At 46.0% G+C, this 22,556-nt stretch overlaps 1 protein-coding gene across 3 annotated transcripts in view; it reads right to left on the bottom strand.

The window, feature by feature from the left end:
• MYO5B (myosin VB) overlaps positions 1-22,556 on the bottom strand; it is a 345,264-nt gene that overhangs the window by 192,134 nt on the left and 130,574 nt on the right. For all 3 annotated transcript variants that reach the window (XM_025886612.2, XM_073898217.1, XM_073898218.1), the window contains exon 2: positions 5,008-5,118. In XM_025886612.2, coding sequence (XP_025742397.2) covers positions 5,008-5,118 — 111 coding nt within the window. The remainder of the gene's footprint in view (positions 1-5,007; positions 5,119-22,556) is intronic.

Here is a 22,556-nt window from a genome sequence, read left to right as displayed (position 1 = left end):
ACTAGCCTTTTTCACAGAGCTAGAACAAATAATCCTAAACTTTGTATGGAACCACAAAAGACCAAAGCCGAACCAACCCAAAAACCAAATAGCCAAAACAATCCTGAAAAAGAAAAGCAAAGCTGGCAGTATCAGGACAGTATGGTACTGTCACATAGAGCAGACCACAGATCAAACAGACCCACATATCAGTGGAACAGAATCGAGCGCCCAGAAACGGACCCACAGCTCTCTGGTCAACTAACCTTTGACAAAGCAGGAGAGAACATCCAATGGAAAAAAAGACAGTCAATGGTGTTGGGAAAACTGGACAACATGCACATGAATGAAACTTTCTTATACCACACAAAAATAAATTCAAAATGGATGGGAGACCTAAATGTGAGACAGGAAAGCATCAAAATCCTACAGGAGAACACAGGCAGCAACCTCTTTAACCTCCGCCACAGCAACTTCTTGCTAGACACATCGCCAGAGGCAAGGGAAACAAAAGCAAACATGAACTATTGGGACTTCATCAAAAAGCTTTTGCGCAGGGAAGGAAACAGTCAACAAAACTAAAAGGCAGCCTACAGAAAGGGAGAAGACATTCGCAAATGACTTCTCAGATAAAGGACTAGTATCCAAAAATCTATAAAGAACATATCAAGCTCAACACCCCAAAACCAAATAATCCAGTTAAGAAATGGGCAGAGGACCTAGACATTTTTCCAAAGAAGACATCCAGATGGTTAAGAGAAACATGAAAAGATGCTCAACATCACTCATCAGGGAAATACAAATCAAAACCATGATGAGATATCACCTCACACACCTGTCAGAATGGCTAAAATCAAAGCAAGGATGCAGAGAAAGGGGAACTCTCTCCCACTCTTGGTGGGAATGCAAACTGGTGCAGCCACTATGGAAAACAGTATGGAGGTTCCTCAAAAAGTTAAAAATAGAACTACCCTATGATCTAGCAATTGCAAAACTAGGTGTTTACCCAAAGGATTCAAAACTACAGATTCAAAGGGGTACATATACCCTGATGTTTACAGCAGCATTATCAACAAACTATGGAAAGGGCCCAAGGGTCCACCACTGGCAAATGGATAGAGAAGATATGGTATAAGTATACAATGGAATCCTACGGCCATCAGAAAGAATATCTTACCATTTACAACATGGGTGGAGCTAGAGTGTATTATGCTAAGTAAGTCACTCAGATAAAGACGCTTAACTGACTGAGCCACACAGGCACCCTGGAATTTGTCAGTTGGTAGTTGGTAGTTTAAGTGTCTGCCTTTGGCTCAGGTCACAATCTCAGGGTCCTGGGATCCAGCCCTGTGTCAGGCTCCCTGCTCAACGGGGAGTCTGTTTCTTCCTCTCCCTCTCTGCCCCTTCCACCCCTTGGGCTCTCTCTCTCAAATAAAATCTTTAAAAAAAAAAAAAAAAAAAAAAAAATTCCATATTATTTCAATCATATGTGGAAATTTTTTTTTTTTTTAAAGTAGGCTCCACACCCAGTGTGGAGCACCATTTGAAGCTTGAACTAACGACCCTGAGATCAAGACCTGAGCTGAGATCAAGAGTCGGCCATTTAATCGACTGAGCCACCCAGGCGCCCCACCATATGTGGAATTTAAGTAACAAAACGTATGAACTTATAGGAGGAGGAGGAGAAGAGAGGGAAACAAACCATAGGAGACTTAACAACAGAGAACAAACTGAGGCTTGATGGAAGGAGATGAATGGGGGATGGGCTAGAAGGGTGATGGGTATTAAGGAGGGCACTTGTTATGATGAGCAGTGGGGGGTGTATGTAAGTGATGAATCACTGAATTCTACTCCTGAAACCAATATTGCAATGTTAACTAACTAGAATTTAAATTAAAATTAAAAAAAAAAAAATTTAGATGCAAAACCATGGAAACAAGAGTTTTCCCTGCCACTAGAGGGCAGGAGTTACAAGGGAGGTGGCAGCAGGAGACAGAAGGCCTGCCAGGCACAACTCTCTACCCAGGCAAACAAGGAGGGAACTCTGTATCACCAAGGTTTGCCAACAGGGACAGAAATACTTGATCCAGTTTAAAAGCAGCACTGTGTTAGGGTCTGCATACCTGGATACTTCGCACCCATCACAGCTGCAGGGAGAAAGAGAGGACGCTGTCCTTTTCCAAGAAATTCCCCATAGGCTTAAATATAAAGTAACTTTCACTGCACTCAGTGAAACAAGCCAGACACAGAAGGACAAATATGGTAGGACTCCACTTCTATGAGGTACCCACAGCAGTCAAGTTACCAGTGGCTGGCAAGGGGGAGTTAGAGCTGAATGGAGACAGTCTCAGTTTTGCAAGATCAAAATTTCTGGACACGGATGGTGGTACAACAATGTGGAGGTGCTTTATGTCACTGAACTGTGCATTTAAAAATGGTTAACGTGGTCAGTTTTATGTTTTGTGTATTTGACCACAACTAAAATAATAAGCAACACTGAAGAAACCTCTCCGAGGAGCCTGACCACCTTGAGCTGAGCACACAAGCAAGCAGTAAGGTAGAAGCTGGGAGTTAAGGATACTGTTGTTCCAGAAGAGAATGAATTTATTTTCATCCTTTGCCACCATAGTTAAACCCACACTCTTGGACTTCGGTGGTAGGGAGGGTGGGGGAGCACTGAGAGCTAAATTTCGGCCAGCCTACTACATCAAGGATGGTCTCAGCTACAGAGCAAACGCTCTTTAAGCTTGCAAAGGCCAAGTCCTCTTAACTTCTGCCCTCCTGCCTTTGGTCCACAGCTCAGCTTCGTCACTCCTAGTAACCACCTGGAGCCAGCAGTGGACAAACCACAGTCTGCAAGGAACCTGGACAGGGCTGGACGTTCAGAGCCCATTATTTCTCAAGAGCTGCTAATCTGCAGCCCCAGGCATCCATTCTGATTACACGCTGACTGGCCAAGTAGCAGGTTGGGAGAGGGGGGGTCCTGGGCAGCCTCCAGGATTAGTCATGCTGGGCAGATTTTCAGCTGGGGAGACAAGCATCTGCTCTGTTTTAGCAACACAGGTCATTCCTCACTACCTCCATACAACCCTTTAAAAATACCCACCCACTTAAAAGATCATCTAAAATGAAGTATGTTGGAATAGAAGTAACACCATTCAAGCGGGTGAACTAATTTCATTTTGTTTGGGGTGTGGGGTGAGAAGTTATTCCACACAGTAAACATGATTCCATCTGTTGGGAATTTTGTTTCTCGCCTCCAAACCAAGAGGAGGCTAGCCAAGTCGGCCTGCCAGGAAGGGGAAGGGGAGGCATGTACACCTTGGTGTAAAAATCTAACTTGGTGTCCCAGTTTTACCAAGTGATAGGCTTGAGGGGATACAAACAGAAGTTAGTAAAGGGAGATGTTCCATCTTTCTATGAATCAATGAGTTAATCACCAACCACAGTAGGTACTATGTGAGCAAAGGATAAGACAAGGTCCGTTTCTCAAGTAGGTCATTACTAACTGGAAAGACAAGACCAAGATGATTGAAAGAAGACAAAACAGCAAGAGTCAATGATCAAAGGCTAAATGATGTGGTACCAACTTTTAGTCTCAGAGGGAGGCCAGAAGCACTCCAGCCTCCCTCCTCCCCAATGTCTGCTCTACAACAGCCCCTCCAGCGTAACCCACCCCAAAGCCAATACTTGGTTTCTTCCTGTCACTTCCTTCAAAACCTGTTTCTCATATGGAATCTAAAAACAAAACACAAACGAGTGATTCCATGTGGCATTCATCTTTCTCAGGAGGACTTATTTCATGGAGCCTAATACCCACAGAGCACAAGGTATAAACTGGTTGAATCTCGACGCTGTATGCCTGAAACTAACCTAACATTGTGTGTCAACCATACTCCCAAGTTTTTGCCAACACCTGTTTCCCTTGCAATCTCCTTTGTAAGCCCTGCCCAAATGACCTGTGCCTTTGTCCTCGGGCCACCTCTCTGACCCCTTCTTCCAACAGTGGCCGGTGCACAGGCCTCCTTTCCTTCAACACACAAAGGGAACACCATGCAGCCTCGGGGCTTTGGCACACACAGCACTCCTGCCCGGGACATTCTGCCCGCTCATTCTGCCCTGAGTCTTCGATGGCCAGCTCCTTCCCATGACCCCTTCGACTCCCTCAACACCTTCACCTCCTCAGGCTCCCTCTCTTTTCTGTCCCACACCTTATCCACCTGCTTCTGTGCCTCATGCAATGTGTCACAGCCCTTTGCTGTACCTCTGTGCCCTCCCCCCCCCAGTGGCGGGGCCACATACACTCCCAAGACCCGACACAGTGCAAGTATTCAAATATTTGTGGAACGCACACCTCAGAGAAGGGTGGTTGCAGAAGGCTCATGTAATTCAGGACAATCAGATCGTATCAGAGGAAGATTTCATAGTTCACTACCTCGTCTTCCTTTTGACTGAGGCCACCTGAAGGGCAACTGCTAAAGCCATCTCGCTACAGCAGCTAACACACACGAAGGGCTCATGTGCCAAGCACGATTCTGAGCACACGTCTCATAGCAACTCCTCGTATTCGCAAAAGCACCCTAGACAAACCATGGCTCACGTGGAACAGATGAAGTAACGGGTACGGAAAGATTGCTAACTTGCCTGAGGGCACAGAGCTAGCAACGGCTGAGCCAGGGTCCCAATCCCCAGACAGGCTGGGGCCAGAGCCAGGGCTCCAACCACTCTCCCACGGGCGGTCTCTCATGTCACCTCCCGCCTCACCTCCCACTGATGCCTCAGCCCCATGAAGGGAACCCTCCCTGCTACTCCATGGAGAAGATCCTTGCCGTGGCCACCAGAGATCTCTCAGCTGCCAACATCAGTGGGCATATATTGATTAGCATGGTTTACCACTTGCACATATGTGATCAACAGCAGCAACAGAAAGATGCCAGGGGCTCAAGCAGCTCTACTCTGCAGGGAAGCTCCAGCCCACAGCGTACCACCCAAACCCCCATGCTTCCCCCTTCCATGACCTGCACTTACCGTTTCATCTTCTAGTCTGAGCTGGAGGCTCTTCTCTCCCTCCTTGTAGTCCTTGGTTAATTCAGCTGAGCGCCACACTTCGTCAGGGTCAGGGATCCAGACCCTCGTGTACTGGAAGATTAAAACAAGAAAGTCAAATAGAAATAAAGCTTTCAGGCGTCTACATGGGTATTGCTACCTCTGAGGGGCCCTCCGGAGAACTTGCAAAGCCATCTTGACACATCTTCCTCCCTTCTCATTTCAAAACACAAGGTGATCTAATACCGTGACAAGTAACTCACAGGACTAGGGACAGAGGGCACTTTCTAGATCCTAAGAGGATGCCACAGATCAATGTAATTATAATTCTGCCAGCAAGACTGCCAAGCCTGCATCTGGTTATGTCTACCAGGGCTTTGCATCCTCATCCCAAGGGCAGGACAAAATAGCACTGTCAGAGGGAGCGTCTAGTGCGCTTCAGATGAGAAACAAAACAACCAGTGCCAAGACCAAGACCGAAGAGCCTGTCTTCAAGTCTTAGGAACCTGTGCTCTGATATGCTGCATTCAGGGACAAAGCCATTTTCCTGCAGGAGTGAAAGAAAGTGTAAGCAAATCGAAAGTGTATTTGCATATTCCTGAATTGTCAGCAACCTCAATTTACTTGTGCATTCTTTAAGCCACAAACCTACCCCAAAATCTTGCTCAAGCTCCCCCATCTGCTACGGGATTTGCAAGGTCATGAAGCTGGCCAACTCCCAGCAGGGGAGAACACAGCCCTTAGTGAGTAAGCCCTCTGGATCTAGCAGGGGGGCCATCGGCCCAGACTGCACACTACAGTCACCCGAGAATGTGACAACACCAAGACTGGGTTCTACCTCAGACCAACTCAGAATCCAAGGGGACCTAAGAGCTCCCACGGTGAATGTCATATGCAGCCGTGGGAACCGAAGCTCAGTGCACCGAACGGCAGCATCTGGGCCAGCTGGCGGTCACTTGTGGCAGCACGCCTTACATCTGTCTGACAAATTTCTGAATTTTCTAGGTATGTGATCGCCACAGGGCCTGTTTGCCTTAGAACCTGGCTACACGCGCGCGTGCACACACACACGGTTTCATGGCCACAGAACATTCTTAGCAAACCTGAAACTAACAGCCTTATGACCAAAAAGGCCAGCCAGAGTGTGGTCTGGGTCAGTATAACCGGCCTCCCTCGTGGAGGGACAGCTCCAAGTCCATAGCTTGCAGCCAGTGGGCTTTATTTTGGTCTTGGTTTACAGTGCTCTCCTCCAGATGGTCACTGCCCTCTTTAAAAGCAAGCCCCTGGCCCTTACAGCACTGGTCTCGGATTCACCAATGAGAAGAGTTAAGTCATGAGGCAACAGACTCACAACACTCATTCATGGGAACACAAACCACCCCCAAATTGCATCCCTGGCATCCCTGATATCCCAGCCCAGGATACGAAGCCAAAGTCGTTTTTTGCATTATGAACAATCAAGTTCACAGGATCTTCTGCCTCTGAGCCTGCTGTATTGATTGTATCTTTATAGAAGGTGCTCTAGAGCTTTATAGTACACCTAAGCGCTTTGGAGTAGACAGTAAGAATGCTCTGAGCTCTCTCCGGAGAAAGTTTGAGCATTTGCCAACCGTAACTGTCAACATTTCTTCTCCCCTCAGGTGTTCTAACCTTCCTCCTCCTAGGTCCTGTAAACCTACCTTCCACCCAGCTGCAGGGACTTTTCAGATCCTGTCCCTATGCCTCAGGTGAAGGATCTTTCCTTAGCCTCACTACAGTTGTCACCCCTCTGAGCTCGCTCCTGGGACTTCCCGTCCAGGCAGAGGGAGAACAGCACACCCAAGAAATTGTACTCAATGTCTCCACACTCTGTAAATGGGGTCAGGAATGGCTCAAGGGAAAAGGGACAAGAAGAATGAGTAAAATCCCAAGAGGAACAGAGTGGAGAGAAGAATGGTATGTGGACATCATCGAGGTGGACATCCTGGAAGCCAACGGGCCCAGTCCCGGCTCACACGGGGGCTCTTCTGGCCGGACCCCTGCTGTCTGCATGCCCTTCCCTGACCTCTTAGATGCACCAGCACTGGGAAACCTCACTGCCTGGCACTAGCTGTTTAATTCTGGGAGGGTTGATTTATCTGCTTGTATAAATCTCTCTTCTCTCAGTAGACTGAAAACAGCTACTGGAAGAAAATGGTCTCTATTTTCCCATTCCATAGAACCCAGCGCAGCATCAAGCCCTAATGCTGCTTTAGCTCTCTGCTGCTCCAAGTGAGGACCTCAGGCTCACCGTCCCCTCGAGTGTGTTAGAAATGGAGACCCTCAGCCTCCACGCACACCCACTGCATCACAGTGTCCCCTAAGTACCTGCTCTTCTGCTTCTTCAGTACATGCTCTTTCTTCCCTGCCTTTGTGCATGGGTCAGCAAACTAGAACCCTGGGCCAAATCTAGTGTGCCACCTGTTTTTGTACAGCCCAGGAGGTAAGTAAACATTTAAATGCTTAAATGGCTGGGAGGGGGGCAGGGAGGAGAATGATACCCAGATAACATGTCAATTACATGAAAGTCAAATTTTGGTGTCCATGAAGTTTTATTGGAGCCCAAGCACACATTCCACTCACATACGGTCTATATAGCTGCTCCTGCACTTTGAGGATGGTCGTGTCGTCATGACACGGACCCTGTGGCCCGAAAGTCTGAAAGGTTTACTACCTGGCCATTACAGTGAAGGTCTTTTGCCCTTGCCCTTTGTACACGCGGTTTCCGCAGCTCGGAACGCCCTTCCCTCACTTGTCCGTGTGGGCAGAGTCCAAGTTCCAGGTGCCTGTGCTCACTGAACCCTGACCTTCCCTGCGCCCTCCCGGGTTAGCCCTTACGCTGAGCCGCAGCTCCCTTCTTCTAGGATTAACTTCATGGTTTTGCAGGCATTTCTTTCACATCCATTTTGCCCCATGACTGCCAAGTCTTTCTGATACGCTATTGGGCGTATAGTAGATGCTCAGTATCCCTGGCATATAGCAGATGCTCAATAAATGTCTGTTGAGACAGGAATCCGTAAACACCACATTTATGAGGCATCTGGCTTCCATGGAAAACACATTGTGATAAGCGCCATGTAATCAAGTAGAAACATGGGGATCTATACCCTGACTTTATGGAACAGGCCATCCAGTTAGGCAGGCAATCCACATAAAAATAGGTGAGTGACCCATTCCTAAGGAGAGTAATAGCTATTCAGCAGGGGCAGGCAAGTCAAGAAAAGGGAAGATGGCAACAATTGATGCCAACTGAGGAAACAGACGGCCAAAGGCTCCTGTCACTTTAGAAAGGACATTGTGAATTACACACCTGTTCAAGCAAGCTCTAGATTCCAATCAAGGAAACATGTGAGCACCTACTTTGTGCCCACTGTGCTAGATGCCGTCCTATGTCCTCCAACCCCACAATAAAGACACCCTTGGACATGTGCTGAGATCATAGCAGTTCACTGTTAAAGCAGAACGAAGTAAACCATGCGCTGTGATGGTGAAGATGGTGACATCTGCAGGCAGGCCTCCCCTCAGCTTCCTGCTTCCCCACCTTTATCCTATTTCATGGATTCTCAGCTTAAAGTGTCTAGAAATTACCGAGCAGAGCTGTTTCCCCAGCGTCATGCATGCCACACTTGATGAGCAATTGACAGGATTGCCAAGGGCAATTTTAAATAATCAAATTTTGCTTTACATGCTGACTTAGCAAACAACCCACCATCCCCATCCCTTCCCTTCCCAGACCTACCCACCCGAGGAAGATCCATTGCCTCTGGAATCCCCAACAAGGCAGGACATGAGCGATGCAGAGTAAAGAGCCAAGAAAACGGGCTAAGAAGGGAGAGGGGAACACCGCAGTAGCCAGACCGACCAGAACTGCGGAGACACACAGGATTTGGAGGGAGGTTTCCTTCAGATCTCGACGAAAATGTTCTGTAACCAGACAGAGATGGCGTTTGCACGGCAAGCACTGTGAATGTATTAAATGCCACTGAACTGTTGACTTTAAGTAGCTAGTTTTATGTTATGTAAATTCCACCTCAATTTAACAAAAAACTGTTTTGGTTTGCAGAGGATGCTAACAGCATCCCCTACACACACTACTAGCATGGGTTCTCCTAATGTCTCAGAAAACAGTGAAATATATTCTTTTAACAGGAAGTCATCAATTCTACAGGCCAGATAGAAATGCTCTAGAACCAAGGTTCTGTATTGCTTCTTGTTTTCTCACCTTCAAGGAATTCCTTCCAACAAATCTGACCTCTACACCAGCTTTCCTAGAGGGAGATTATAGGAAAAGACAAGCCTGACCCACATAACCCAATTATAGCGCCACTCAACTTGTCACTCCCCCTTTTAACAATGCTTAACTCCGTCCTATCTAAGGAGATAGAAGTCTGACTTGATTATCAAAGAACTTGTGATTTTTCTTTTGCAAAGAGCCCTGTGTATTAACTGGAGAAGGCAGGGGTCTCTGTGAACCAAGACACATAGGTACGAGAACTACTCTCCAGCCACCACACACCCCTGCCCCAATCAGGTGCCTCTCCCCACTATCTGCAGGGCCTGCAAAGGCAGTTCTCAGCTGGAAGGAATGGCTGCCCAGGGCAGGAATGCTCAACCCAGGCTGCAGGTTAGAACCACCCGGTCAGCTTTCAAAGCTTCCTGTGCCATGTAACTCCTCAGACCAATTACATCAATCCCTGGGGGTGGGAACCAGGCAGCTCTGCAGATGCAGCCAAGGTGCAAGCAGGTTTGCAAGCTAGCAGGCTTGTGGTTTCACTTGGTAACTGATTGGCAGGCACTGTAGACCCTCACGTACCCAGAGGCCTCTCCTCACCACTGTGGCTGAGCATGAAATTCCAGCCCCAATATCCTTGATCCTGAGCTAGAAACATTATCTCCAGAAAGTCCCTGCACTAAAATGTAAATGCCACTTACAATGACATGCCAAATTAAGCCACTAGGTACTTTAACAATCAGGCAGACTAAAGATTGGGTTCCAATGTCATCTTGACCTAAAATCATCGTCTGGGCACCGACTCTGGGAAGGGACCTGAGAGGAGCCCCCAGCCTAACCTGGTGGCTGACTCAATAAATTGCATCCCCCCTCCCATTCCTCCCCACGATAGGGCACAAACATCAGGCACACGGTCAGCCTTGTTCACAGCTGTACCCTTAGCACTGACGTGATGCCACGGTTCGGCAGGCATTGAAATCTCTGCTCTGTAATTGAAAAATCAGGGCTCCGGTTGCAGGGTGCAGCAAGAGTCCCTTTTGCTAAAACTGACAAAGTAGGCAAACAGCATTTCTCAGGACATGAATTTTGTGCTAGGACTCAAAGATGCGATATCATGTCAGTCAGCTTCTACCCCTGAAGCAACACAGAAGCCACCGAATTTCTCCACCCAAGACCAGTCTATGATCAATTAGAGAGAGACTAGTGTCAGCAAACTAAAGGTGATCGGCATTGAAATAAGTGGACAGGCTGTGAGTTCCAAAGAAAAACAATTGTTAAAAGGCAGGGAGGGGAGACGTGGGACACAGGTGCTGCCCAAGGCAGGAAGGACCACACCAGCCAAGGACGGCAAGCAGCTTCCCCAACCCTGCCTGCAGCCCAGGCGCAACGTGCAAGGACAGGAAGCAGAGAACTAGAGCTAGGAGACTAGGGGACCCTCTAGGTCAGAGAAACGTGTACCCCTCACCAAACACATGGAGATATTCATAGCTCAGTTCTATAAATGGGGTTTGGAAAACAAACACTTTGCAAAGATGTCATAAGTGATATCCTCTGTTTGGTGTAAAGGTGTCCATTTTGAAGCAATACTTTCACGGATGGGGAAGAAAAACACTTCCAAACTAAGCCGACAGTTTCTTTTTAGCACCATGACAATAGCCGTTTCCCTAGTACATGGTACTTGGCAGGCACGGCCATGTCGTAGAAACCATGGGGACACCTTAAGCTAACTGCCCTTACGGTAGGAAGGGCGTCATGTTTCATTCTTTTGTGTAATATAGTCTGGAGGACAAAGACTAGATATTTTCGCCCATCCAAGCAGGACCACCCACTATCCTCTCCACATGTGAGGCCTGAAGATCATGTTCATGGGCCCAGACATGAGCTGCATGCTGAATCCCATGCCAGTGATTAGTCTCCCAAACAGGGGCGGGGTGGGGGGGGCAGCTAAATAAAGAATATCCCCACCACTATGCTGCTGGGCATCTTCTCTTCCTTTGTACTGGGCTCCCACTATAGGAACTGGAGAGCAAGGAAGATTCAGGTATCTGAGGGGTTAACATCCAAAAATATATGAAGAACTTATATACACTTAAAAAATGTTTAAAAAGATGGACAGAGGACCTGAATATATAGTTTTCCAAGAAGTACAGATGGCCAACAGAAAAAGGAAAAGATGCTCAACATCACTTATCAGGGAAATGCAAATCCAAACCACAATGGGACATCACCTGACACCTGTCAGCATGGCTATAACCAAAGAGACAGGAAATAACAAGTGTTGGCGAGGATGTGGAGAAAAAGGAACCCTCATGTACGGTTTGTACAATTTACAAATGTAAATTGTTGCAGCCACTGTGGAAAACAGTATGGAGATTCCTCAAAAAATTAAAAATAGAAATACTATATGATCCAGTAATTCCACTCTTGGGTACTCAAAAACACTAATTTGGAAAGAAATATGCACCTCTATATATTTATTGCAGAATTATTTGCAATAGGCAAGCTATGGAAGCAACCTAAGTGTTCATCAATAGATAAGGAAGATGTGGTTCGTACATACAATGGAATAATATACAGCCATTAAAAGGATGAGATCTTGCCATTTGTGACAACATGGTTGGACCTAGAGGATATATGCTAAGTGAAAAAAAGTCAGAGACAAATATCCCATTTTCTCACTTATAGAATCTAAAAAACAAAACAAAGGCATAAAGGAGAAACAGACCCATAAACAGAACAAAACTATTCCAGAGGGCTGAGGGTATGGGAAAAATGGGTGAAGGGAAATGGGAGGTATAGGCTTCCAGTTATGGAAGGAGTAAGTCATGACGGTAAAAGTCAATGGTATTATAATAGCATTCTAAGGGGACAGATGGGCTATACTTGTGATAACCATAATGTAGAGACTTGTTGAATCTCTATGTTGTACACCTACAACTAATGTAACATTATATCAACTATACTTCCATAAAAATTTTCAAAAGGACTCAGGAATCAGCTACTAGCCTTAACTTCTATTACAGGCTCAGTTTCCCCATCTGTCAAGTACGGAAATAGCTTCCACGTTAAGGTTGCTGTTCAGATTAAATGAACTCATGTATATAAAGCATTTAGCACAGAACCTGGCCCAGAGTAAGTGCTCAGTAGTTACTGTCAAATGCAGCAGGACCTGGGGCCCTGGGCGTGAATGAGACGTGGAGACACCCCTCTCTAGGGGAGCACAGATACAATCAAATAGTCCCAGCAGAACCACAGGCGCACAACGCATCACGGGAACGCACACCAGACTCCTTTGATTTCTTTCCTGAATTTAACTCCTCCTCCTCCAGCAGCAAGTCCCACTTCCTGGTTTCCCTGTTTATTCATCCCGTGAAAGGCTTCCCAGACCAGTAGTAACCTTCCCTTTCCCCCAAATGCTCTTCACTGGGAACCTCTCTGTAACTTATAGAAAGGGAATTATGTGTCAATATTCTGTGTGTCCAGAGCTGACAACTTAAAACCCATGTCTATGCTGGGCCATCAGGTAGATCCCTGAGCCCCAGTCCCGATCTCTACTGAACTTGTTTCCATGCTCTTTCCTCAATGAGAGAACCAAGCTAATCCGGATGCCAGGAAGAACTTTAACTTCATGCAGAGAGATTGGGATAGAAAAAAAAGCCACTTGGTATCTTTGGAGTAAAGGACGGGGTGGGGGGAACCGGCAAAGAAGTGAGCTTCATTCTGTAATGGATCAAATGCATAGTTAAATAGCAAAGTTACCATAAGAATCCAATATTTCCTGTTATTTAAATGAAACAAAAGTCAAATGTCAAAAAGGGAGATCTAGCTATACCTGGCCCTGGCCATCACAAGCCTATCTTTGATATTTGCTTTTTTACATGCCTCTAGCACATCATCTTTTGAGCAAAAACTCGACTCTTTCTGACACCTGATTATGTCATCAGTCACAATTCCATCTTCATCTACATTCACTCTCTGTGTTTGAAGCTAATGAAGAACCAAATCTCCGTGTGACTGGTGAAGGCAAACTTTACCTGTTTCCTGTCCTACAGATATTAACAGATTAAGCAGTATGTCCTTAAGTGACAAACGGACACCAAGATGGCAAGTGCGTGGTGTTTGGGGAGCATTGCTAAGTCATTTTATCCAGCAGTACGCTTGTTGATAGGAAATGCAGTTTTACCAGAGGCTTAGAAACAGTTATAAAGCAATGTGCTCCTGTTGAAGTTTTGGAAAGATCACAAAGTCCTGTGGATGGCAAGTTAGTTTTGTAAGGCTGCAACATCAAACCCATTTAACCTGCCTGCTAAAGATGCTAAGAAAGGTTTGCTCAAAACTAGTACATTTCATGCAGCTAAATATATGCCCGGATCTTACCAAGCAGCGGAACCTTTGTTAAAATCCTACTTCCCCAACATGACTATAGTTGCTGGAATGGAAACTCTCCCTGTACAGAGGACCAAGCATGTGAATTAAGCAACCCACAATCATACCACACATGTTTAAGTCATTTGAGACCGTTTTCCAGAGCACAATGTCTTCATTTCCACCTAAGCTCTCTGAAACACACCTTTTTAATTCCATATATGATGCCATCACTGGATAGTTGCTTTCCTCTTTTGTTGTATAACTACAAACTGATCTCTACCATCCAAGACTAGTATATTGCTCTCCCCAGGGAACCAGTCTTAATTTATAATCACCATAATAGTTAGTAGAAAGTCACTGCCCTAGACCGAGTCAGGAATAAGTTTGTTTGCATCTCTTTTAATTTAAAACCTGCTCCACTCTATGACCTCTGTAAGCAACTAAAGGCAGGACTGAAGTCATTTCAAGCTAAGTTCTCTTCTGCAAACAGAATTCACTGACCTACATTAACTAAGAAAATGCACAGGAACAACCACTTTTCTGGGGAAAATTTGGGGAACTGCCCCCAACACATGAGTATGTTGCTCTATCCTTGCTTTGCCTCTAAGAGATCATCTTAGAACTAAACGCCTTACACACTCGCATTTGGGACTGAAGTTAGCTCTCAATCTTCATTTCATAGGACAAGCCATGTCAACCTCCTCTTCCCCCCCAGGATTCAAACACACCTTGAGACTATTCAACAAATATTCAACTGTTGCATATTCCCATAAGCTAAAAGTCCTATCGGCAGGAAAATGGCCTCTAGTTCATTCATCCATCCATAAGTATTTACCCAACACTATGCAAGGTGCTGGGACACAGAAGGGGGAAAAAGACACACCCTATCTTCAAGGATATCCAACCACATTATGCAATCAGTCCTGCTTCAAAGGTCATAATTGCCCTAGCAGCACAGACATTCCCAGCATACAACGGGGGACCTCACCTAGTCCAGGTCATCAGGAAAGCCTTCGCTGAAAAAGCACAAATTGAGGTGAAACTTGGAGAAGGAGTTGGCTAGGCACAGTGAGGAGGGAGGAGCATTCTAGGCTGAGAGGTTAGCTGTAGACAAGCCTGCGGCAGGTAGGAGTAGTGCTCCCTGAGTTGAAAGCCAGGCAGTAGAGGCCAGATGCAGAGCACAGAGGGGAAGGGCTCAGTGAGAGACATGCAGGGGGTTCTTGGGAGGCACCTTACAGGTTGTTCATATGATTCCATGGCCAATGGAAAACTGTACATGGGTTTTATACATGAAGAGGGTGATGATCTAACTGCAGAATTAAAAGATCAGTACTTACACCTACAGATGGCCAACAGACGTATGAAAAGATGCTTAACATCCCTAATCATTAGGGAAATGCAAATCAAAACCATAATGAGAGGTCACCTTAAACCTCTCAGAATGGCTAGAATGGGGGGGAAAAAAAAAGCGTTGGCCAGGATGTGGAGAAAAAGGAACCCTCGAGCACTGTTGGTGGGAATGCAAACGGGTGCAGCCACTAGGGAAACATAGTATGGAGATTCCTCAAAAAATGAAAAATAGAAATACCCTATGATCCTTACCCAAAGAAAACAAAAACACTAATTCGGAAGGATACATGCATCCCTATGTTTATTGCAACATTATTTGCAATAGTCAAGATACGAAAGCAACATGAGTGTCCATTAACAAAGGAGTGGATAAAGAAGATGTGGTATATCCACACTGGACTATCACACAGCCATAGGAAAGAATGAGATCTTGCCATTTGTGACAACACGGATGGACCCAGAGGGTCTTATGGTAAGTGAAATAAGAGGAAGACAAATACCATATGATTCCACTCATAAGTAAAATCTTTAAAGAAAAATGAACAAAAAGAATCAGACTCAGGAATACAGACAACAGACTGATGGTTACCAGAGGGGAGGGAAGTAAGGGGTTCAGCAAAATGGGTGAAAAGGAATAGGAAGTACAGGCTTCCAGTTATGGAATGATTAAGTCATGGAATAAAAGGCACAGAAGGAACACAGTAACAAGACTGGAACAGCGACGTATCAGGATGGATGCTAGCTACACTTGCGGTGAGCGCAGCGTGATGAATAAACTTATCACTATGTTGTATACCTGAAACTCATGTAACTGTGCATCAACTCTACTCAAAAAAGGTCCATACTTACAGACTGACCAAAAAAAAAAACAAAAAACAAAACACCACCCTCAAGAGGAGTGTAGTTAGATCTTCTCTCAGGCACCCTTCCCTTCTGTCCTCTCGTGAGCACTCACAATGCAGACGCGATCAGGGACGTTGTTTATTCTGCTCCTGCCCCTGAAAAAATGGTCTTTGAAATTCTTCTGACTATTCCTCTTACTACTTCATTTACTCGGTACTTTACCATTCCAGACTGCTGATAGGCCATTTCCACCACACTTTAGTGCTACTCATATAGCTTCTGAATCCTCTTAATTCATATATTATTTCACCCTTATCCAGCTCTTCCAACTTTTTTCTGCTATATTTTGCAATATGGAGCTTATTTATGGTTTCAGAGAGCAGAGAAGTTTAACTCTGAGAATCAAGAGGGAATGTTCAATTTGAGTACATCAGCAAAGAGGCACAATAGCATCTTTACTGCTGGGACCTCAGGGGGAAAGGGAAAAGTGTTCTGGAACCAACACACACATTCGCTGAGTAGCAGCCATGAAATGGACTCTGACTTCAGAGTGAGAAAGGTAAATGGGTGCTGCCTAAAATCACCACTAACCCAAGAGCTGAAAGTGATGCCTCTAATTTCCATCCTGGGGCACCATCAGCAATAATGCATCCTGCCTACCTGGTACTGCATCATTTTTTCAATATTAATGCTGGATAGAACTCTCCAACCAAACCTGCTGTCAGATGGCCACAGATGGTCTAGGATGATCATAGTTAGCTCATGTCCTCTATGCCAAGTGATGGCATTTTAGAGACCAATTTAGATGTGGTTTCACACTGTCACTTCAGGTCCAGCTGAAAAGTGGGGGTGCAGCTTGAAAGAACAGCTAAGCTGAACCTGTATGTGACCACCCAGCAAAGACTTAGAGGTTTAGAAAAAGGATAGATGTGATTGGTGTGAAATCCTCTAAAGGATTATGGGGTGGGCAAGGGGGGTGGTTCTATCTCTCCATGAGAAGAGCTAAAATGAGAAAATGTAGGTTCATCTTCTCCATCTAAAACTTCCCTTCCCCGCCCCCAAACAGGCAGCACAGAAAACCATTTGAGGAGGACATATGAAAGGAGGGGATCAACGGTGCTTCCTATTGAAACTACACAGGTAATGCACTGCTGGACTTCATTTTGGACATGATGGTGGAAGTCTCTGCCTGCTGCCTCTTCAGCTCACCTGAGCAGCATTAACACACCATCGTGTGAGTCCTGCTGCTCTGGAAAGTTATCTTTCAGGGTCTGAGTTATCACCTACCCTCCAGTCTTGGGCTTTTCCTTACCAAGTATCCAAGCATATTCTACAATTGTTATGTACACAGCGCTTTTGAACTGGAAACATTTTAAATCCGGAGTTGCTCAGAAACTGGGACCAAGTAATTGCAATTATACAATTACACAATCCCTCAACAAATTCCCACTCTTAGGCAAATGCCTTACAGACTAGATAACCGGTAAGCTTTTAGCAAATGCATTGGTGGATGAACAGTGGATGGATGCATCCCTATTTTAACATGTGCCTATCCCAGGTACACATACAAAATGTTCAATCATTCAGGTTCTGGACAAAGCCTGAATCACATCTGTTCTTCCCAAGTCTAGTTAAGCATTAAAATAGGATGCACCCAAGGTCTTCCTGGAGACCCAGCACAGCAGAGATGAGAGCCTGGGGAAACAGCACAACAGAATGACAACACCTCCAACAAAGGTAAGTGATCCAAACAGTTACCACCTTCAATGAACAGATTGTAAAGAAGGAAAGAAAAGCAACCATCCCAGTTCTGGACATAGGTTGAGTCCTACTAATCCTTTTTCAAGATGACTGAAAAATGTGGAGCTGGAAACATTCAGCTAAAGGCAACCACGTCTTGGTATGGAAAATGTGTTGGTCTGGCAAGCAGGTTATCAAGGGGTGCAGACCTCCCTCGGCATCCAGAGAGAACTTCCTGGGACAAATCACTCAAATTCTCTGGGCCTTGGTCTTCCCAATGAGCAGACTGAACTAAAGGAAGTTCCAATACTATGTCTGCATTCATCAATCACCTCCTTGCTTCCCAAGAGCTGCCTATGGCACAAATCTTTTCCTGTTGATCCAGAATACATCCATAGAAAGATCCTGGTTGGTGGCTCATCAGAAAGGCCTCCCTCTGACCCCAGGTTTTCCCCCTTAGGTGAGGGAAACAAGGTCCCCCCAAAAATCAGTGCCTCATCCAAGGACCCACTGCTCCCTAGAGTCAAAAAAGTATCCTGGGAAATGGATGAAAGGAGAATATTCTCTGGGGAAAAATAATCAGATGTTTAAAATAGACCACTTTTCTTGGTCATTCCCTCTCCTGCTGGATCCACCATCTGCTTGTGTTTAACACAGCACCTTCATATTTTGGTTAACGCTTAGCTCTAGAGTCTGTTTTTACTGCTGACAGAAGGATGGAGAACAGCATCGTGTTGTGACAGAGATCCACCCCTCACAGCTGAGATGTTAATCACCACAACACCAGCAGATTTCTCCCTGCCAAGTCCCCGTGTCCATCCCCACATTCCAGTGCTTTACAAGCTGAGCGTTGTCCAGCCTCATCATCCACAAGCCCACAGCTGGAGGAGGCACACAGTCCAGAGTCTTCCCACTCCATTCAGGTCTTGCACACGCTTGTCCCCCCCTGCCCTCACTCCTGTTGTACAGCCAAAAAGTCCTGTTCATTTAGAAAGTGTATGACAGTTTTCAAAGGGCTTCCACAAACTTGCAATCTTAGAATTCCATGGGATAGAAAGCACAGATACAATACTGTGATTAATAAGTAATACATATTTGATCATCTAGAAGACCAGAATAGATTTCTCATACATTTGGTCTTTGTCCACAGTTCCTAGCTTACAGCTCCCAAAACGCTTGGAATTTCTTGAGTAATAAGAGGGTAAAGGTGTCTCTTATGTTAGGTGAGGTAATCTGTGGACACCATCTAAGGACGGGGTTGTTGCCAGGAAGACCAACCATGTGACTGGAAGGTTAAAACTTTCAGTCCAGCCCCTAACATCAGGGAGGGGAGAGGTGCTGGAGGTAGAATTAGCCAATGGCCAAGAATTTAGTAATCATGATTATGTACTGAAGTCTCCATAAAAATCTGAGGACAGCTTTTTGGCTTTTTGTTGGCAAGCTTGCATGCTCAGAGAACCCTAATGCTCCCATACGTGCCACCAAGCCAGGTCCCAAGCTCCTCAAGGACAGAAGCTCCTTTGTTTGGGATCCTGCCCCATGTTTCTCTTTATCTCGCTGTTCATATATTACATCATATCCTTAAAAAACTGAGAAGCGTACCTAAGTGTTTCCTCAAGTTCTATGAGCCACTTCAGCAAGTTAATGGAACCTGAGGAGATGGTCACTGGAACCTTCCCTCTGTAGCACGCAGTCAGAAGCACAGGTAACAGCCTGGGGCTTACAACTGGCATCTCAAGTCTCATACAACTGAGTCCTTGACCAGTGGGATTTGTTGCTAACTCTGAATTCTTGGACACCTTCATGGTGTCCGAGCACTGCTTAGTGTTGTGTGGAAGGTTGGAATTGGGTCCAAGAACACTTTAAAAGACAGGTTGATTGGTTTGTTTGAAGACAGGTATTGTTATAGACACACTTCACATGTAAAGGACCCTGAGATCTAGCCAAGTTAAGGGACTTGGCCAACTCAAGCCCCTAAAAAAGAATGGACCCAGAAACAGAGCTTACTCCCTGTCCACCGCTCCTTCCGGCCCTCCAAGTCCCATCCAACTTTCACAGTTTCACCCAGGGATTGCAGTCAGTCACCAACACAGACTCAACCACATTCGTTCAGGTGCCTAGAACATGCCAGAGACCCTTTCCTTGAAATTAGCATCTCCTCTCGATTCCTACTCTGCTGCCTTAGTTCAGGACTTCATGTGAAGTATTACAATCTGTTCTGAATTAGACTTCCAGTCTCCAGTTTCTTCTTACTCCAACTGATTCTTCTAGACTGCTTGCTTTTAGAACAGCTCTCAATTGGGAGGGCGGGCAGCAGCAGAGCAGGGAGAATGGACAAAATAGTTCGCAGGGGACATGTGACAACATCCTGATACACTGTGGTGTCACAACTGGGCAGGGATAGCAGGGGCTGGGGGGTGCTGTGGGCTTCTCGTAGGTAGAGGCCAGGTATACCATGCACAGGACAGCCTCCACGACAAATTATCTAGCTCCAAATATCAATAGCGCCAAGGTTGAGGAACGTTGCTCTAGAGTTATCATCCAAAACAAAAGGACAACCAAAAACGGAAAAGACACCCTCATCCCTCATGAAGTCAGTCCCCTGCTTAAAAACACCCATGTTGTTTACAGGATAAAGTTCATACAAGATTCTTCGCAATTTGGCCCAAATAACTTTTCTGGCCACATCCCTGACTCTCCTCCATTCCTACACTCCATCCTCCTTTTGTTCCCGAATACCTCATGAGCTTTCCTGTCGATTGCCTGTGCTCATGCTTCTTGCTCGGCCTCAAACATCTTCCTCCGGTCCTCCACCTGCCCCACTTTATTCACCTGCTCAGATCCAGCCGAACTATTGCTTCTTTGATTGAGCTTTCCTATTCCCGCTGGCCTGAGCAGCCCCTCCCCGTTTGCACTAGAACACCTTTCAATTGCACTATGTTCCCTTGTATAGATGAATCACTAGGGTAGGAATGAAAGACTGATCTTTATGTCCCATGCATGTAGAATAGAGCCTGCCAAGTATTTCGGTGGGTGAATGGATGCAAGCATTACTCCAGCACTGTAGATTCTTGCTTCTCCTAGCAAGAAACTACAGCCTCTCTCTCACCAGAAATGCTAAATATAGTACTATCTAAATAACCCATCAGCATAGGGTTGTCACCAGCTTGGGAACATCTGGGCACAAGGACGAGCAGCTTTGTCTTTGAACTCCTGCATGGAGGTCTGACGACGCTGCATTTCTCTCTGCGGAGTTAGCACACCCAGAGCTCCTGTACTTCTGAGGTCCTATCGGTCAGACCTCCTGGTTCTGTGGAATTTCTGGATCCTGAAAACTCAGAAAGTTTGGATGGCATGGGTGTGTTAAAAGTGGTGTTTTCTGTTTCTCTAAAGCTGAAAGAAGGCCCAGAGCAAGATCCTTAGCACAGGGGTAGCAGTTATAAGGGAGTGTCCAAGACTTTCCACAAAGTCCCAAGCTCCTGTCCCGTCAACAAGGGGGAGGTCAGCAGCTGACTTCCAGAATGTGCTGTGTCACACAGACCATCCATCTTCCATCACTAGGAACAAGCAACTTCCACAAGGCGTAGGCTAAAGGCAAACAGAAGGAACTAGTCATCACTGAGGTCTCCTTGGCATGACCAGGCCACGTTAACTCTGCAGGGACACCTCTCAAACCTCTCTGTAGCCTCCAGAAAACAATGATCTCAGCCCTGTGGGAACTCATGCCATGAAGGAAGGGATGAGGCAATTACCTCGGCAAAAAGCAGCCAGAATACATTTGTAGCTTACATAACCAGAAACCATTAAAAGAAAACAAAAGGTCAAAGAGTACTTATAGTATTTGCCTGTAACCTGGGAGGACAGAGGAAAGAGACCGTAGTCCAGCTGAGGAGCTCCCATGCAAAGTCTATCGTGCATCTTTGCAGGTAGCCAAGCACCCTAACTTATGTAGGAGACAACAGTCAACAGTGAATGGTTTCGTGTTCAGGAACTCTGGTCTGAGGAAAAGTTGGAAATGGGGGCTGGTGGTCTGAATGTTGGTCCCAGCCTTGTCCCTAACTGCTATGTAACCTGGGACAAACCACATTCTCACTTCCTTCCTCAGGCTCCTCGTTTGTGGGAACTGCCTGTCCTACCTCACAAGGGCATCAAAGGAGAGTAGCTCCAACCAGACCGTAAACCCCGGTAGGGGCCCGGGAGGACATTGCTAGGCACCGTGGAGGGAAGCAGGTCTTCTAAGACATGTTTGCCCTTGGGAAGCTAAGAGCATAGTTAAGAATAAAAGTAAACATTCATCACCAATTAGAAGAAAGAGGCAGGAGGCAGAGTTACCAGAGATGAGCACAGGATTCAATCTGGTGAGCACTGCCTGCCTTCTGAGATGCTGAAACGGGAGCTCACTGTGGTTTGCAGTGCAGGAGGAATGAAGCCCGCAGAGAACCTGGCCTGCATGACCAGACCCAGGTGTGAAACAGGGGCAGCTACTGCAGGCAGGCAAGTGCAAGGCCATCCGCTGGGTGCATTTGTGTGGGGAGAGGGAAATCCAAAAGACAGGCTGGAGTCCCATCACAGCAGAGGACACAGTTCCTAGTGAAGGGGGTCTCACCTGGTCCTTTAGCCAGGAGAAGCCCAGCGAGTCTGAGTAGCTGGGCGGGGGGCATAAGAGAAAGGGCAAGTATAGCCACTGAGCATCGTGCAAATGCTAATTGTTATCATTGCTATTCTCGGCACCTAGCACCGAAGGCTGGCGTGGTACAAAGGGTGCCCAGATGGCAGAATAAAAACATTAAAAGACAAGATAGACCAGTGAATAATTTATATCAGTTTAATCACTTAATACTCAACACCCGGATGGAACTGGCAAGATAAGCCAAAGACCTCTGGAGGCTAAGCAACTGAAATCCAACCAATGTGAGGTTAGAATGAAAAATCTTCCTCTACGCAAGTATGCGGTTCTGAGCCAGCTTTCCAAGACACCTTG

This window comes from Callorhinus ursinus, unplaced genomic scaffold (genome assembly GCF_003265705.2).
Source record: "Callorhinus ursinus isolate GAN/ISIS: 27379988/994484 unplaced genomic scaffold, GSC_fseal_2.0 scaffold11, whole genome shotgun sequence".
Lineage (NCBI taxonomy): Eukaryota > Metazoa > Chordata > Mammalia > Carnivora > Otariidae > Callorhinus > Callorhinus ursinus.
Note: the sequence above shows the minus strand (reverse complement) of the source record. Positions and strands in the feature narration are given on the sequence as shown.